The sequence below is a fragment of the Taudactylus pleione genome, unplaced genomic scaffold (genome assembly GCF_031769625.1).
Source record: "Taudactylus pleione unplaced genomic scaffold, aTauple2 ptg000212l, whole genome shotgun sequence".
Lineage (NCBI taxonomy): Eukaryota > Metazoa > Chordata > Amphibia > Anura > Myobatrachidae > Taudactylus > Taudactylus pleione.
Window position 1 is genome coordinate 5,878,097 of NW_028284614.1, and position 18,884 is coordinate 5,896,980.

At 41.8% G+C, this 18,884-nt stretch overlaps 1 protein-coding gene across 2 annotated transcripts in view; it reads left to right on the forward strand.

Moving 5' to 3' along the window:
* The window catches only part of FGD4 (FYVE, RhoGEF and PH domain containing 4), a 172,741-nt gene that overhangs the window by 122,286 nt on the left and 31,571 nt on the right, over positions 1-18,884 (forward strand). For both annotated transcript variants that reach the window (XM_088478280.1, XM_088478281.1), the window contains 2 exons: positions 12,941-13,112; positions 17,562-18,168. In XM_088478280.1, coding sequence (XP_088334406.1) covers positions 12,941-13,112; positions 17,562-18,168 — 779 coding nt within the window. The remainder of the gene's footprint in view (positions 1-12,940; positions 13,113-17,561; positions 18,169-18,884) is intronic.

Below are 18,884 nucleotides of genomic sequence, written 5' to 3' on the forward strand. Positions count from 1 at the left end.
ACCCGTCAAGGCATAGACTCCTTAATGGCACTGATCGTGTTCTGTGGTATCTGGCACCAAGACGTTGGCAGCAGATTCTTTAAGTCCTGTAAGTTACCCCTCTCCCCCCTTTAACCCTAACCCCCCCTTCCCGCACCCTAAACCTAACACTCCCGGGAAGGGGGTTCTATCCCTAACCTCCCCCCCGGGGGTGCCTAACCCCCCCCCATCCCCTAGCCCGACCCTAACCATCCCAGGGAGTTCCTAACTCTTAAGTCCCCCTGGGGGTGTCTAAACATAACCTTCCCCACCCCCTCCACACGGCTAGCTGCTAAAAAGCCCTGCTTACTTTCGGTTGGGATGCAGGCTATCGGGATTTCATCGTCTGGCTAAAGATAGGCGTTGGTATTTCGACATCTATCTTTAGTCCTGGGACGGGAGTCCGTCCGACGGCTGTCACCCTGGCCACCGGTAAATGAACTACATACCCATTAGGGAATACCATTGCCAGTGGTGTATTTTGTCTGCAACAATGTTTAGGTAGATACCATGTGTGCAGAGGCGTCACTGGGTGTGGATACACCGGGTGCGGCTCATATCTACTCCTCATGCGCTGGAATGGGAACGTGGTGTTGTGTCCTCGAGGACGCACCCCTGTCCTCATCACGCTGGGCTTGCCCAGTATTCGGGAGTTGCTGGGAAGCCCCCCCAGCCTCAGTATGGATGACGCACATTATCACCATTGAAGCGCTGTTCAGTGACACCATCCGAGAGGGGGGAGTGGCACCACAATAGCAGAGCAGCTCTGTTATTTAGCTTCACCCCCTCAGATGGTGTCACCCAGTGCGACCCGTACCTCCTAGTGACGCCACTGTGTACGCGTCGAAGTAACATCCACATGTATTCAAGGCTGAAGGTTTCCCAGCAGAACATTGCCCAGAGCATCACACTGCCACCACCGGCTTTCCTTATCCCGATAGTGCATCCTTGTGCCATCTCTTCTTAAATGATGCACACACACCCGGCCATCCACATGATGAGTCAAGTTTTCTTTTATATCAGACCAGGGCACCTTCTTCTATTGCTCTCTGGTCCAGTTATGACGCTCACATGCTCATTGTAGGCGCCTTCGGCGATGGATAGGGGTCAGCATGGGCAGCCTCTGACCGCTCTGTGGCTACGCAGCCCCTTACGCAGTTGGCCGCGATGCACTTTTCTTTCATAGCCAGCATTACGTTTTTCATCAATTTGTGCTCCAGTAGCTCTTCTGTGTGATAGCACCAGACGGTATAGCCTTTGCTCACCACGCGCATCAGTGAGCCTTGGGCGCCCATAACCCTGTCACCAGTTCACCGGTTGTCCTTTCTTGGACCACTTTTGGTAGGTACTAACCATCTGCAGTGCATATACCAGACCTGCCATGCTCTGACCTGTCGTGTAGCCATCACAATTTGGTCCTTGTCAAAGTCGCTCAGATCCCATTTTTCTTACTTCCAGCACATCAACTTCAAGAACTGACTGTTCACTTGCTGCCTAATATATCTCACCCCTATACAGGTGCCATTGTAACAAGATAATCAATGTTATCCACTTCACCTGTCAGTGGGTTTAATGTAATGGCCGATGGGTGTATATTCCCGATTTAAATCCTCTAAATACTGTACATTGTTATCCATTGGAAGGGGTGTACCAGGATTACGGTGCTGTATCTTGACATTTTTACATTCAGATAAGAATTTTGTTCCCTACTTTTCACCTACTCTGGAGCTGAAAATTGAAGAATGTGTTAACGCCCATTGAAATTCATGGGCTTGATTAAGCAAGGATCGCAATTGCAAAGCAGCATGCAGGCTATAGATATGATGTATGCACGCAGGCTATAGATGTGATGTATGCACGCAGGCTATAGATGTGATGTATGCACCAGGCTATAGATATATGATGTATGCACTCAGGCTATAGATATATGATGTATGCACGCAGGCTATAGATATGATGTAGGCACGCAGGCTATAGATATGATGTATGCACGCAGGCTATAGATATGATGTATGCACGCAGGCTATAGATATGTGATGTATGCACGCATGCTATAGATATGTGATATATGCACGCAGGCTATAGATATATGATGTATGCACGAAGGCTATAGATATATGATGTATGCACGCAGGCTATAGATATATGATGTATGCACGCAGGCTATAGATATATGATGTATGCACGCAGGCTATAGATGTGATGTATGCACGCAGGCTATAGATGTGATGTATGCACGCAGGCTATAGATATATGATGTATGCACGCAGGCTATAGATATGATGTATGCACGCAGGCTATAGGTATATGATGTATGCACGCAGGCTATAGATGTGATGTATGCACGCAGGCTATAGATGTGATGTATGCACGCAGGCTATAGATATGATGTATGCACGCAGGCAGCTTTGCAAATGCAGCAGGAGGTGTACGACACCCCCTGCGTCATTTGCGATCCCAGCACTGCGACGGAGGTCGCAGGCTGGGATCACCATCGAAGGTCGATGGTCGCGATAGTGGAAGGCACTGGGCCTCCGTCCAGCTGAGTAACCCTCCCCTTTCTCAGGCTGGCCGGCTTACGAGCCCAAGACACTGCGTCGATCAATGCAGATCCTGGGCTAGCCACTCCCTAAAACCAAGGCGGACACGCCCCCCGTATCCGGGAACGCCGGCCACCCACATATCGCCGGCATTCCTGTGCAAAGTACTATGAAGGCCTCCTGTGACACCTGGCATTCCTGTACAAGGTAATTCCAGGTGTCACAGGAGGCCTTCATAGTACCTTGTACAGGAATGCCAGGTGTCACAGGAGGCCTTCATAGTACTTTGCACAGGAATGCCGGGTGTCACAGGAGGCCTTCATAGTACCTTGCACAGGAATGCCAGGTGTCACAGGAGGCCTTCATAGTACCTTGCACAGGTATGCCAGGTGTCACAGGAGGCCTTCATAGTACCTTGCACAGGAATGCCAGGTGTCACAGGAGGCCTTCATAGTACCTTGCACAGGAATGCCAGGTGTCACAGGAGGCCTTCATAGTACCTTGCACAGGAATGCCAGGTGTCACGGAAAGCCGGCATAGTACCTTGTACAGGTGTTGTTGGTCTTTCCATTGTAACGGTTACTACTTAGGGATACCCCTTCCTCTCGAAATGTGGAAGCATCTCCTTTCCATCTCATGGTTCTGCAGTATCTTGCTACATTCAGGATTATGGTGGTTGAGGTTGCAGTAAACACATTGCTAGGAGCATCTTATCTACTGCAGATAGAAGATGGTACACTTTTTTGCGTTGCCATTTAATAGGTGTGTATATAAACTGTATTTGATACAGCTAATAAATGCCAATCTCATATATATATATATTATATACTTTTGAAAAAAGAGTGCACTAGCCAGAGCTTGTAAAAAGAAAAGGATTGAGTTTAAGATTTTGACTAATGTGTGCAGATGTGCAATTATTTGTATCTTGATTGCTCTCTATTATCAAATTAGTGCACTTGTAAGCACCGTTGAACCAATATTTATAGTTTTGTAAAACAAATGAATACAAATATGGGACCCCATTACAGATTTTGACTAAATATGGGACCCCATTACAGATTTTGACTAATGTGTGCAGATGTGCAATTATTTGTATCTTGATTGCTCTCTATTATCAAATTAGTGCACTTGTAAGCACCGTTGGCCCAATATTTATAGTTTTGTAAAACAAATGAATACAAATATGGGACCCCATTACAGATTTTGACTAATGTGTGCATTAAAAGACTAAAAACTATTAAAAGGATATTTTAACGTATATCTAATAAACGCTAAGTTTTTATACCACAAATAATAATAATAAGATTTTGACTAATGTGTGCAGATGTGCAATTATTTGTATCTTGATTGCTCTCTATTATCAAATTAGTGCACTTGTAAGCACCGTTGGCCCAATATTTATAGTTTTGTAAAACAAATGAATACAAATATGGGACCCCATTACAGATTTTGACTAATGTGTGCATTAAAAGACTAAAAACTATTAAAAGGATATTTTAACGTGTATCTAATAAACGCTAAGTTTTTATACCACAAATAATAATAATAATAAGATTTTGACTAATGTGTGCAGATGTGCAATTATTTGTATCTTGATTGGTCTCTATTATCAAATTAGTGCACTTGTAAGCACCGTTGGCCCAATATTTATAGTTTTGTAAAACAAATGAATACAAATATGGGACCCCATTACAGATTTTGACTAATGTGTGCAGATGTGCAATTATTTGTATCTTGATTGCTCTCTATTATCAAATTAGTGCACTTGTAAGCACCGTTGGCCCAATATTTATAGTTTTGTAAAACAAATGAATACAAATATGGGACCCCATTACAGATTTTGACTAATGTGTGCATTAAAAGACTAAAAACTATTAAAAGGATATTTTAACGTATATCTAATAAACGCTAAGTTTTTATACCACAAATAATAATAATAAGATTTTGACTAATGTGTGCAGATGTGCAATTATTTGTATCTTGATTGCTCTCTATTATCAAATTAGTGCACTTGTAAGCACCGTTGGCCCAATATTTATTTATAGTTTTGTAAAACAAATGAATACAAATATGGGACCCCATTACAGATTTTGACTAATGTGTGCAGATGTGCAATTATTTGTATCTTGATTGCTCTCTATTATCAAATTAGTGCACTTGTAAGCACCGTTGGCCCAATATTTATAGTTTTGTAAAACAAATGAATACAAATATGGGACCCCATTACAGATTTTGACTAATGTGTGCAGATGTGCAATTATTTGTATCTTGATTGCTCTCTATTATCAAATTAGTGCACTTGTAAGCACCGTTGGCCCAATATTTATAGTTTTGTAAAACAAATGAATACAAATATGGGACCCCATTACAGATTTTGACTAATGTGTGCAGATGTGCAATTATTTGTATCTTGATTGCTCTCTATTATCAAATTAGTGCACTTGTAAGCACCGTTGGCCCAATATTTATAGTTTTGTAAAACAAATGAATACAAATATGGGACCCCATTACAGATTTTGACTAATGTGTGCATTAAAAGACTAAAAACTATTAAAAGGATATTTTAACGTATATCTAATAAATGCTAAGTTTTTATACCACAAATAATAATTGTTGTGCGCCTATGTACTGACATAACTTTTTGCTTCTTGCTTAACTATTGCTCTTGGAAGTGGGCAGCACCGCCAGATTGAATAACAATTCAAATGAATACAAATATGGGACCCCATTACAGATTTTGACTAATGTGTGCAGATGTGCAATTATTTGTATCTTGATTGCTCTCTATTATCAAATTAGTGCACTTGTAAGCACCGTTGGCCCAATATTTATAGTTTTGTAAAACAAATGAATACAAATATGGGACCCCATTACAGATTTTGACTAATGTGTGCATTAAAAGACTAAAAACTATTAAAAGGATATTTTAACGTGTATCTAATAAACGCTAAGTTTTTATACCACAAATAATAATAATAAGATTTTGACTAATGTGTGCAGATGTGCAATTATTTGTATCTTGATTGCTCTCTATTATCAAATTAGTGCACTTGTAAGCACCGTTGGCCCAATATTTATAGTTTTGTAAAACAAATGAATACAAATATGGGACCCCATTACAGATTTTGACTAATGTGTGCAGATGTGCAATTATTTGTATCTTGATTGCTCTCTATTATCAAATTAGTGCACTTGTAAGCACCGTTGGCCCAATATTTATAGTTTTGTAAAACAAATGAATACAAATATGGGACCCCATTACAGATTTTGACTAATGTGTGCATTAAAAGACTAAAAACTATTAAAAGGATATTTTAACGTATATCTAATAAACGCTAAGTTTTTATACCACAAATAATAATTGTTGTGCGCCTATGTACTGCAGCACCGCCAGATTGAATAACAATTCAAATGAATACAAATATGGGACCCCATTACAGATTTTGACTAATGTGTGCAGATGTGCAATTATTTGTATCTTGATTGCTCTCTATTATCAAATTAGTGCACTTGTAAGCACCGTTGGCCCAATATTTATTTATAGTTTTGTAAAACAAATGAATACAAATATGGGACCCCATTACAGATTTTGACTAATGTGTGCAGATGTGCAATTATTTGTATCTTGATTGCTCTCTATTATCAAATTAGTGCACTTGTAAGCACCGTTGGCCCAATATTTATTTATAGTTTTGTAAAACAAATGAATACAAATATGGGACCCCATTACAGATTTTGACTAATGTGTGCAGATGTGCAATTATTTGTATCTTGATTGCTCTCTATTATCAAATTAGTGCACTTGTAAGCACCGTTGGCCCAATATTTATAGTTTTGTAAAACAAATGAATACAAATATGGGACCCCATTACAGATTTTGACTAATGTGTGCATTAAAAGACTAAAAATTATTAAAAGGATATTTTAACGTATATCTAATAAACGCTAAGTTTTTATACCACAAATAATAATTGTTGTGCACCTATGTACTGACATAACTTTTTGCTTCTTGCTTAACTATTGCTCTTGGAAGTGGGCAGCACCGCCAGATTGAATAACAATTCAAATGAATACAAATATGGGACCCCATTACAGATTTTGACTAATGTGTGCAGATGTGCAATTATTTGTATCTTGATTGCTCTCTATTATCAAATTAGTGCACTTGTAAGCACCGTTGGCCCAATATTTATAGTTTTGTAAAACAAATGAATACAAATATGGGACCCCATTACAGATTTTGACTAATGTGTGCAGATGTGCAATTATTTGTATCTTGATTGCTCTCTATTCTCTTAGTAGAACAATCACTAGCCAGGGTGGGTATAGGAAGGACATTTGTGACCTCGGCGTGTCAGCAAAAACAGGGTCCAACTATTAAAAGGATATTTTAACGTATATCTAATAAACGCTAAGTTTTTATACCACAAATAATAATTGTTGTGCGCCTATGTACTGACATAACTTTTTGCTTCTTGCTTAACTATTGCTCTTGGAAGTGGGCAGCACCGCCAGATTGAATAACAATTCAAATGAATACAAATATGGGACCCCATTACAGATTTTGACTAATGTGTGCAGATGTGCAATTATTTGTATCTTGATTGCTCTCTATTATCAAATTAGTGCACTTGTAAGCACCGTTGGCCCAATATTTATAGTTTTGTAAAACAAAGCTCTCTGTACTGCACATAAAGATTAGTGCACCGTATGCAATGTATAATTCCAGTAAAATGTCCTTTTAATACACACTGGTAACACGCCTTGTTCTAAACATTGAGAACCCTGTGACCTTATTACACATTGCAGTCTTTCTCAGACTTTGGCACAGCCAAGTACCCTCCATGTGCCCCACCTTAGTAGAACAATCACTAGCCAGGGTGGGTATAGGAAGGACATTTGTGACCTCGGCGTGTCAGCAAAAACAGGGTCCAACTATGGTCCCAGGGGAGCAATAGCCGCACATCCAGCAATAAATGTGGATAAAGGAACACATCCTACATCCTTTTATATGTGGCAGCCACTGTCCTTACCCGTCTGTCCCTGTATGTAGGGTGGTTCACTTAATTATCTCTCTAGGTTGAGAGTCACTATTACACGTAATGATATATTTTAGGTTGCAGAAATCAAAATGAATACAACGATCTAAAGAGCCATTGTAAAATCAAACCGTGAGCAAACTATTAGTCCCATGAAAATAAAGCCTCAAAGAATTGCAGTGATTAAGGCTTTATTAAGAAAACAATGACGTTTTCAATCTGTTGCAGCCTGTGAAGGCATTTCTATAGGGGCCTGTCCATTAGCAGATCTTTCTGAAAGACAAAAGATTTATCTTTTGGAAATTCATGGGGCTGCGGTGACAGATATCTGTCATGTACATGACAGATTTCTGCGAACGACGAACGATATCGCATGACATCATTCTGGGAGTGGATTTTTTTTCTGTTTCTATTCATTTTCATGAAAAAAAATCGTTCGTCGTTTTCCCGCTGTCAGCGATAAACGATAATTGACCAACATGTTGAAGAGACAATAGAGTCAGTTTGTCGGCCGCGGGAGTGCGCATTTTTATCGCTCAGAGCCTATCCATTAGCAGATAAATTGAACGACTGAACGATAAATCGTTCAAATTTATCTGCTAATGGATAGGCCCCTTAAGACTTACATGCAGTTGGAAAAAAAAGCAACATTAAGGTGGAAAGAGACAAGTTCAAGAGAGGCAAAACAATGCATATTATAAAATCAAAGTTATGTAACCATTTCTAATTCAACACTGCGTCCAGTTTAGTTGTAGAGGGAAATAGTGATAGTTTATTGTCTGACTCAACGCAACTACATGCAGAAAAAGGGGGTAGTATTCTAATTGGGGCACTCAATAAGCAGAATCACCTAAAATTTAACCTTTATTACATTAATTAAAAGCGGATTATAAAAACAGAATGTGAAGTGGTAAGTACAGTAACGGGTGTAATTTATAATAAATATTTTTGGGAGAGGGGGTCTGGACTGCAAACCCTAGCTCTTTCTAATGGGATGTGTTACCTAGCTGAGACTTTAGTATTACAACATAGAAAACAGAGAAACCAGATGCACCATACAACCATTAATAACGATGTGAGGTTTTTGGCATACATTTGGCCAAAATTATGAGCTTACCCACCATCGTCAAGGTAAACCTCATCGGGTAAGTCCCTAACACTATGGGAGTTCATGTCTGGGACGTGCGGCACCCCCAAACCACACCAGCCAAACCACCCCAGGGCACCACACAAAAGGCTGCGGACAGGGTTAGGGTTAGGCACCATCGGGAGGGGGGGGTTGTGGTTAGGCACCACCAGGGGGGAGAGGTTAGGTTTAAGCACTAGCCGGGAGGGTTAGGGTGCGGAGTAGGGTGGGTTAGAGGGTTAAGGGGAGAGGGTTAGGGTACTTACTGTGCCCCTTTTGGGACACCGAGCGTCGGGATGCCACTGTCGGTCTTTTGACAGCCGGAATCCCGACTGCCGGTGTCCCATACCCAATCGGATCCAAACAGCGCACATTGCAGTGCATGTCCGCTATGAGACACCTCTGTGGATTAGATGAGAAGGTGTGCGAAGAGGATAATAAATCCGATGAGCCTCGCTGTACTGTGTGCAAACGTTACATCAGTGTAGGACCTCCTCATTCTTTGGGCTCGATCCAATTAAGTCTGAAGGGGCGAATTACCATTGTAATGGCGTACAGTTTGCCCCCCTCAGTGCCCAATCTCACCGGCACATTTTTGCTTGCTTGAAGGTCGACATGTTCTTACAGTAAAAAGGTTGACATGGTTGTTAGATCATCATTCTGTAGCCATGATTTTTAGGGTTTTGGTTTAGAGTTACGCTAAAAGAAAAAAAATGTGTCGACATTTTAGTGTCAACTTTTAAATGTAAACCTTTTGACTGTGTCGACCATTTATCTCTGTCGACTTAACTACAAATATACAGAATGATGGTCGACCTAATGACCACGTTGAAATTTGTTACTGTCGACATTCAGAACCAGCGGACCTTGTTGTGTCGACAATCTGACTATCGACTACACCCTTTATAACATGTGACAACTTTTTTATTTGTTTGAAACTTTATTTAAATTGCCCAATCTGCATCTAAAATGCTGCTCTCTAGGGTTCAACTGGAAGGTGCAAAATGTGTCCCATTAAAAAGATAGGATGACAGCCGGTGTACACTGGTTTAAAGTCCCTTTGCGGAATGAAACTTGCAGCAAGACTTTACTTTACACAGCCTATATCCTGGTTTCATACCATCGAGGTTAACCACCATTGGTGCAGTCAACGGTGACCATCGATGATTAACCCACCAATGGCCATCCCTATGGAGAGTAGACTAAGCTCTCATATCCTGCCCACTTCACCGGGCTTGATGGCACAATTTGCGGCGAAACGCATCAATGTTGCATTGTGCAGTGGAGGCTGGGCCTCAATGACAGGATTCACACTGCCATGCCCACCGTAGCCACCCACCAGCCCGACCCCCTCCTTGATCTCCCAGAGGGTACCATTCACATGTCAGAAAGTATTACCGATGTCCGGCTACATACCTGACCACCCTGCTTCTATGTTTAAACACGCAAATATAAAATAGACCAGCGATCTAACTGTGACTCATTATTATTATTATTGAATGGCTGCAGTTAACACCTTTTTTTTTCATCCTTTATTCACTTATCACACTGAAGTATTTTTAAAGTATTTTTGGAAGCTTGACCTGGGAGGGGGTGTCATTTCCTCTACCAGCCTTTACTCTGTGTCATAAGTAGGACAGAAACTGCTGCTGTAGCATGACTGTCTCAGTGGCTCTGACGCCCGCACAGGGCTGAGGAAAGGGAGGGAAATACTGCTTGGTTGTACTGCTAAATAAATTTGTCAAGAGCTAATAAAGAAAGGAAAACCTTCCCTTTATCATACCAGATGGACTCTTGCTATAGAAGTGTTATTAGGTTCTACAGAAATTATTTAAGGCTTGTCTGGCTTAAAAAAAAATTATACTGAGCAGCCATTTTGTTTCATGACAGACCTCCGTTTTGGTGAGTTAACAATTACTTGTAAAATGTCATTCAAACAAAGAAATACTTCATATGTTCCTATTAGCTTATTACCGTAAATAGAAATAATAATAGCGCACCTTTAATGTTTTTAGCTGCTTCCTTACTTCTTGTAAATAATAGGAAGTGAACAGTATAGGTAATAGGGAAGCGCTGTGTGTTTAATGTGAATTAGAGGGTGTGATGTATTATTATTATTATTATTATTATTATTATTATCATTTATTTATATGGCGCCACAAGTGTTCCGCAGCGCCTTACAGAGTACATAGACAAAAAAGTAACCATTGACTTACAATACAATACAATACAGGACAGGACATGGATAAACATTGCTATATTAGTGACATTAACGCCCGCATAAGCAGCCAAGTGTTAGTTGCCCTAGTGGCTAGTAAGAGATAAATGAAATTACAGTAGGGAGAAGCACAAGAGGGTAGAGGGCCCTGCTCGAAAGAGCTTACAATCTTTAAGGGAGGGGAAGACAAACAGGAGTGACACAGAATGGGGTGGGCTGGGAGAAAGGAAGATGTAGCAGCAAGTTAGGATGAGAGCTGGAAGGCTTTAATGAAGTAGTGGGTCTTAAGAGCTCGTTTGAAAGATGGTAGAGAGGTGCAGAGTCTGATAGGGAGAGGGAGGGAGTTCCAAAGGTGAGGAGCAGCACGGGCAAAGTCTTGGAGGCGGGAGTGGGAGGAAGTAATCAATTGACAGAAGAGTGAAGGTAGATGAGATCAGAGATGTAAATGGGAGATGAATGGGTGAGGGCTTTGTAAGTGAGTGTAAGAGCCTTGAATTGGGTTCTGAAAGGGAATGGGAGCCAGTGGAGGGCTTGCAAAAGAGGGGAGGCAGATGTAGAGCGTTTGGAGAGGAAGATGAGCCAAGCAGCAGCATTGAGCACAGACTGGAGAGGAGAGAGATGGGATTTGGGGAGGCCAGCTAGGAGAAGGTTACAGTAGTCCAATCTGGACATGACCAGTGAATGTACAAGGGTTTTGGTAGCATCCTGGGTGAGAAAGGGTCTGATCTTGGAAATATTCTTGAGATGGAAACGACAGGACTGCGAGAGGTTCTGAATGTGTGGTTTGAAGGAGAGGGAAGAGTCCAGGATGACTCCAAGACAACGCACTTTGGGGCTAGATGAGATAGTAATGCCATCTATTAATAAAGAAATAGTGGGACATGATGTTATGTGGGAGGGTGGGAAGACTATCAGCTCAGTCTTAGACATATTAAGTTTGAGAAATCGCTGGGACATCCAGGAAGGGATAGCAGAGAGACAGTTAAAGATACGAGTCAGTAGAGAGGGGGAAAGATCAGGTGAGGAAAGGTAGATCTGAGTATCATCAGCATAGAGATGATAATGGAGGTCAAAAGAGCTGATGAGTTTACCTAGAGAAGACGTATAGAGAGAGAATAGGAGAGGTCCAAGAACAGAACCTTGGGGAACACCTACTGTAAGAGGCTGTGGGGGGGAGGAGTCGCCATGAGAGGAAACAGAGAAGGAACGGTCAGAGAGGTAGGAGAACAGCCAGGAGAGCAGTGTCACGTAGACCAAGGGAGTGAAGTATATGCGCAGTAGAGGGTGGTCCACAGTGTCGTATAATAGTATGTTGCAAAATGATTGAAAGATTGTATATATGTGGTATATTTCATGCGTGTAAAAAAAATGTGGGTGAGAAATTGGGTAATGAGTGAAATGGCATTTATCAAAAATACAAATTGATTTTATTTTTTTTAAACTCTGAAAACCTACTTCTAAAAGTATAAAAAAAAATTAGTGGAAAGAAAATTTTTTAAAATAAAACAAGTTATAAAACCGGCAATTTGGGCACTTTAGGTATATAATATTATAGCTCTTTTTGCGGTGGTGAGATTCCTGCTGCTGTAGTGCAATGCCTACCCTTAGATGTTACCTGGACGCGGTGGGTAGGCCCATAACCTTGGCCAGGATTATGCTAAAACCTCTATTTATTGTAAAATGTATTACATATAATTAGTAATGTTGGAGTTGTGCGCTTGTAACTTTTCTTTTTGTGTCTCCCCTGCTTAAGCATCTAGGAATATTGTCCTAGTTACATGATCCTGCACTAGGATCTGGGCTGTAGATTGGTGTGTGTTTTTGTCACATCAAATAGACGACATATACACTTTTTAATTTTCTGAGGAATCAGAGTAAAAGTATTCATGGGGACAGGTCCATATTTATTTCTCAGAGGCCTTCTAGTTGGCATATTAAAGTAGCCAAACTCCATCCAGCATGCTGACATTGCTGTCATGTTTTTTTGTATTTGTTACAGTGCCACCGAAACCTACAAATTTGCCGTCTTCTCCATCACCATACAAGCAAAAAACTCCTAGCTCGAGGAGGACCTTCCCTCGAGGTCAGATCAGTATGGAAGAAGGTACATCTCCATCCTGTGACAAGTCCAGCAAGATCTCGGATCTCATCAGCCTATTCGAAAACAACAGGTGGGTTTGTGGGGCTCAAGTTCTGATTGGAAAGCAAGACATTTCCGTAGGGCCTAACCAAAGACTAGACATGGTTATCGACAATAGAAGCGTTGATGGCTGGTGGTTTCACACCAATGGGTAGAAACCATCGATGGTTGGGGACAGCACATGCACAGATGGCAGGAGACCCAAAAAGGCATGCACAAAGTGGAGAGGATTGGAACTTCTGCCTTCAACTGCTGATACCATCGCCATCAGATGCAAACCATTGATGGTCGGTGGCCATCTTTACCACAGAGATAAAATACACATACAGCACTGTTCGTTTCCAACCATGATTGAACAGAAGAGGCTTTACGAGATGTGATTCACAGTGACCAATGCCAGTGAATTAAAATACCTGTGTTTTTGCAGAGGGGTTTGGTTATTTAGCATCTGTTGTCTGATCCATCTAACCTTTTTGTAGTGCAAGCAAAGGAAAGTATACTTCACTTTAAAATAGATTTGAAGCTTCCCTGTGCATAACTCAGTTTGGGGACATTCTGAAGCCTTCGAGGCTGCCTCAACTCCGAGAACCATAGCGGCGACACCAATTGCAGTGGAAGTTGTTCAGTTATTGGTAGTTTGTGTCCATTCCTGGTTTCTGATCCTGGTTTCCTAGTATGAGATGTTCTTCAAAACATATTTGACACTTTGATCTGTCTCTGGGTAGTTTCAGGCACCACCATGTTGTTTAGATCTCTGGAGAGAGCATTCAGCTCATATACTGCAAATTTTTACTGCAAATTGTATAGGCGATCCTGCAAGAGTGGGCTGTGAATTTCTCAATGATATAAGTTAATATGTTCAGGTCTCTTATCTAAAAAAAAACATATCTACTGTGCTCAGAGCTTGCTCTAAGGCTGTGGAGGCCACATTAAAAAAAATTGCAACTTATGCTGTTGTTACACTCTCCAGCTGAAGACCATGGGTGGTGGTGCCTAATATCAGTCGAGATGCTGTTCAGCGCATATCCCTGTTTTCGGGATGTCCTTCCTCTACATGTGGTGACAGCCAGGTGGAGCTGACAGAGGCTCTGGCTTCCTGTCTTGCCCTTTCCCGTCAGTTGTGTTTTAGCACCTGGATACGGCTTCCTGTGGGCCTGTGCATGATGGATTGCTATATAAAATGCACGTGGATGTGAGGCTCGCTGCCAAAGGAACGAGCAGTGTGCCTGTGTGTGCGCTGTGTCTGCGGCTCAAAATTACCTTCATAGCCTCGCTGCTAAATAATATAGTCTTTCACCATAAACAAACACAGAGCCTGCCAGAAGCAGATTGCAATGACAAGTCCTGGATTATATTTGCCGTCACCTGCTGCAAACGTTGTTTGTTAGGCTAATTTTAGAATAGAATTTACCAATAATGAATGCATTGGCCCATGCGTCTACATTTTATATAGTGACCGCAGCCCAATCACTAGGCTGTTCTTACTATTACCAGGCAAGTCTGCCATCGGAAGCTCTTATACAGATGTGTTCACATATATATTACTTCCTTGCGCAATAAACAGCCCTTCAAGTCGCGCCAAGCGGGTTTTTTTTGTGTGCAACTTTTTACCTTCAAATGTGTCTTATTCGCAAAGCGAATACTACGTTTCAGTGTCAGCGGCTGTGACACTGTAACGTAGCATTTGGCACGCAGATACACCCGCAGTGGCACACAGACTATAGACATGCCGCATATCAGAAGCTGCTTGTGCGTCCTGTTGGCATCACTTTGCGAAAAAGACGAATTTGAAGGTAAAAAGTCGCCTGAAAAGACGCTCGAGTCACACTGCGCACCCACGGGACTTGTCGCGCATGGAAGTAAGATGTATGTGGGCACATCTGTAGGTCTTCATGTTGCCCTGGGCAATCCTACAGTTCTGCTGAGCTCGCTGCAGTGGACAAATTGTATCCAGGGAACAGCTTCCTGTTGTATCCCAGAGCAACGGATAGGAGAAATTCTGCCTAATGCAAATTGCAGATGGCGATGTAGTAAATATGACTGTACAAAAACATCACTAAATAGAAATATAACTTTTTTCAATACCAATAGCTGGCAGCATCCTGCAATAGATTTTACAGGACAGTCTGCGTTGCAGTTTATTTAAGGATAGATAAAGTCAAGGTTGGGTTTGCTGTTTGGTTGCACCTACGCCAGGCATTCCTGATGTTAGCTGGGGTTAAAAAGTAATTGTGGTAATAATTAAAAACTGTCCAAGTTGTGAACTTAATGGACTTGGATACGAATGGATGGAGCTTCTCCCACAGTCTTATGCAGCCCGCTGATCTATGTAGAGACGACCAGGACTCGCGGATGTAGCTCTGAATAGTATAATTGCCAGGGATATGGATATATCAGGAGATTCCGGTGAGGTGATACAGGGCCTGAGAACATCCTATGGTGACCGAGGTAGGAGGCACTGGGAAGGGAGAGGTTGTACGGTGGCTGCAGTTGCCATGGTTTTGAATTTTTTTTTTTACCAGCAAAAATATATAAATATTGACAGCTGGCGTTTTTTAACTCTGTGGATTAGGCTATAATCTCATTTACTCCGCAGCGGATCATTTACAACCAGAGGCGTCCCTGCACTTAGTAAATAAGAGGTTCACAACACTAGAAAATTGATTTCTACTGACAGGAGAAAATGTGATTCTGTTTTAATTATTTACTAGCTCAGTAAAATGCCAAATCTTATGGGCACTTAACGTTCACCAAAAAGTTTTCTTTTTTCTTTCTTTATTAAGCTGTTGCTGAACTAGATAAACATGTTGCCCACAAAACAGTGAGATTCGCACTTTTGCAACATAATAACCGACATGCTGAAAAAGCATTGACGTGCTGTAACCAATCTGACATCCGCTTTCGTTAAGTCTGGCTGCACTCGTATTCTGAAACCTGATATCTGGTTGCTATGGGTTACGGCACATCATTATTCTTTGCGCCATGTGGCTGAATGAGCCATCTAGTACCTAAACCTATCAACTAGATATATTTGCTTTGTGTTGTTTATTATATTCTTACAACACGAAATGTAACCTATTTTAAATATTACATTTTGTGTTATATTTGCTATATATTGTATACCTTTATTCAGTTCCAAGAACTGCGACGAGATCTTTTAGTTTCCAGGGGTATGGTATGAAAATTCGACAATCAGAATGTCGTCAGGTTCTGAATGTCGACGTGGCTTAGGATGCGATCCAGTTGTCGACATCGTTAAAATGTTGACATTTCCATAATGTTGACATCTATCATGTCGACATCTAAATGCCGACATACAGTTGCTTGCATGTTTTAGATTAACCCTAAACCTAACTGTAAAATAACACAAAAATGTTCTGTCAACATAATAAATGTCAACATTTTAACCATGTAATAAAAAATTGTTGTCGACCTTGAAATGTCGACATTGTGACTGTCAACATTTAGGACTTGTCAATAAGCTGAGTGGATCCCGTTTTCAGAGCATAGGTTATATCAGTGGTACTCAAACTCTGTCCTCAGGACCCCACACAGGTCACATTTTCCAGGTCACCTAGTAGGAGCACAGGTGTAGTCATTACTCACTGACACATTTTAAAGATCCACAGGTGGAGCTAATTATGTCACTTGTCATTCTGTGAGGAGACCTGGAAAACATGCACTGTTTGGGGTCCTGAGGACCGCGTTTGAGAACCTGTGGGTTATATCATATGAAATATAGGGCCTGATACAGCAAGGATTGCAACTGCGTTTACGCGCGCAATCAGGCGATTGCTGCATTCTGCGCATGCGTATGCATCGCAGTGCGCGAACCAGCCACTGCGATCGGGACTGCGATTGCAGTGACTACGCAGACCCATTGCAGAGTGATTGACAGGAAGTGCCGTTAGTGGGAGGTGACGAGGGGGTCGTCGAAATGCAGGCGTGCCAGTGCGTTTCAACGCTGTTGCTTGGGCGTGCATAAATGATCCACTGCGATGCCATACGCAGCTTGTGTACTCACTGCGTGCGACAACGTTAGCAATTTCTGAGTAAGGTCAGGACGTGAGGTTGCTATGGTACTGATGGTTTTGCAGTCTTGCTAAACATTACGGATGTGTGTAAGGTCAGGTGAGCGTCCTTATATAGTGCTGCGACGGCATAGCGTTCACAGTGGATTAGCATACTATTGCAGTGTGACTGCGTGCGTAATCGCTATTGCAATAACACTTGCGATCTCTAATGAATCGGGCCTATAGCGAGATGACTCATCTTTAAAAATGGGGGGGGAGGTTTTCTGTTAGAGTGTTGGTTCTCATCACTTTGTAGAAGTCATTCGTGGTTTTCCTACAACCCCATGGAGTTTAGTCCCAAAAGTAATGTGTGTGACTTGTGGCCAGCATTTGAGAGTGTCCGTTACAGGGACTATAGAGGATTGAGCGTTTCTGTAACATGTGCTTCATATTTCTGTGTCCTGCAGCCCGCTTGACGGAAAGAAAGAAAATCTGGACCTGAGCAATGGATCTAATCACAGAACGGCAACCAAAGTAGTTCTCCAGCCGAGGCCTTTCACAGAGCACCCTCTTCTCCATAAGCAAGGCATCAGTCTGGAGCTAACGGAGGACCACTCAACACCAAAATACAATGGGATCGTCACAACTAAGCCAGTGGAATATGATGAAAACACACAATCTTCTCCTGTGATAAAGACTGAAACGACTGAGACCGATTCATCAACGCCTAAAATACAAGGGCACCCTGCCTCAAGATCTCCCTTCAATGGCAGAGGAGGTTCACCTATGCCGAGATCTCCTACTAGAACCCAAGGGCCTTCTCCTGGAACATCAGGTCCACCTCCTTTTCTGGACCGGGATTCTCCCCCATCTAATGAAGCTGCTTTGGAGAACCACCTAAATGGAGAAGGACCCAACTCTTCCAGGGATGGATCGTTGGAATCCAGCTACTGCGGACATACTAACGAGGGGTACCAGGAAACCGAACCCCCTGTAAGATTACCATCAGAGGATAAAGACAATGAAGACACCTGTAGCATCAAATCTACAGCTAGTCAGCCTGGAGAAGTTAAGGTATGTGCTATAACTTTACCTGTTCTACACTGATAACTTACAGAACCGTTCCTCAACTGCCTTATTATCGATCTCTACTCACCAACTGTTATAATAAATGTAATCTAGGCTAGCACATTTCTGCAGTCCCCTGAAACCATTCTGCAATACTAAATAAAATGCAACGCCCTTCTGTCCCATAAGTATTGATATCCATGGAGTGATGTCCGGGTTGGTGTACACGCTAGTCAACTGCTTCGGTTTTTGCTCCCAAGGGGCCGCTTGGAACAGTTACATCGTCCACTTTCTCTCCTATTGATCCATCTCATTGGCATGCGATATTTTTGGTACTTTTACATATATGTTGATTAATTATTCTTTTATTGAATGTCTCGGAATACGCTAAACCCAAAATAGAATTTTGTTTGTACAAGAAGGCGTCTCAAAAATTCTCACATATACATGTCATTTTTGTCCGCTTGCCGATACCGAAAGTCTTTTTCCCCGATAAGGTTGTTTTTCTGTAAACAACACTTCATCAGAAAACGGGTATTTATGGTAAATGTGTGGATGGAGTCATTTATGTAGGATTGTTTGAACATCGAATACAAGCTGTGATCCATATGCAGCCCATCAACTCAATATAAACTAGTGACATAACGCCACGCTGCAAAACTTTTTACTGGGTGCCTAGTGACCTGAAAGCGGTCACCTCCATTCTGTTCAGCCATTGTGGG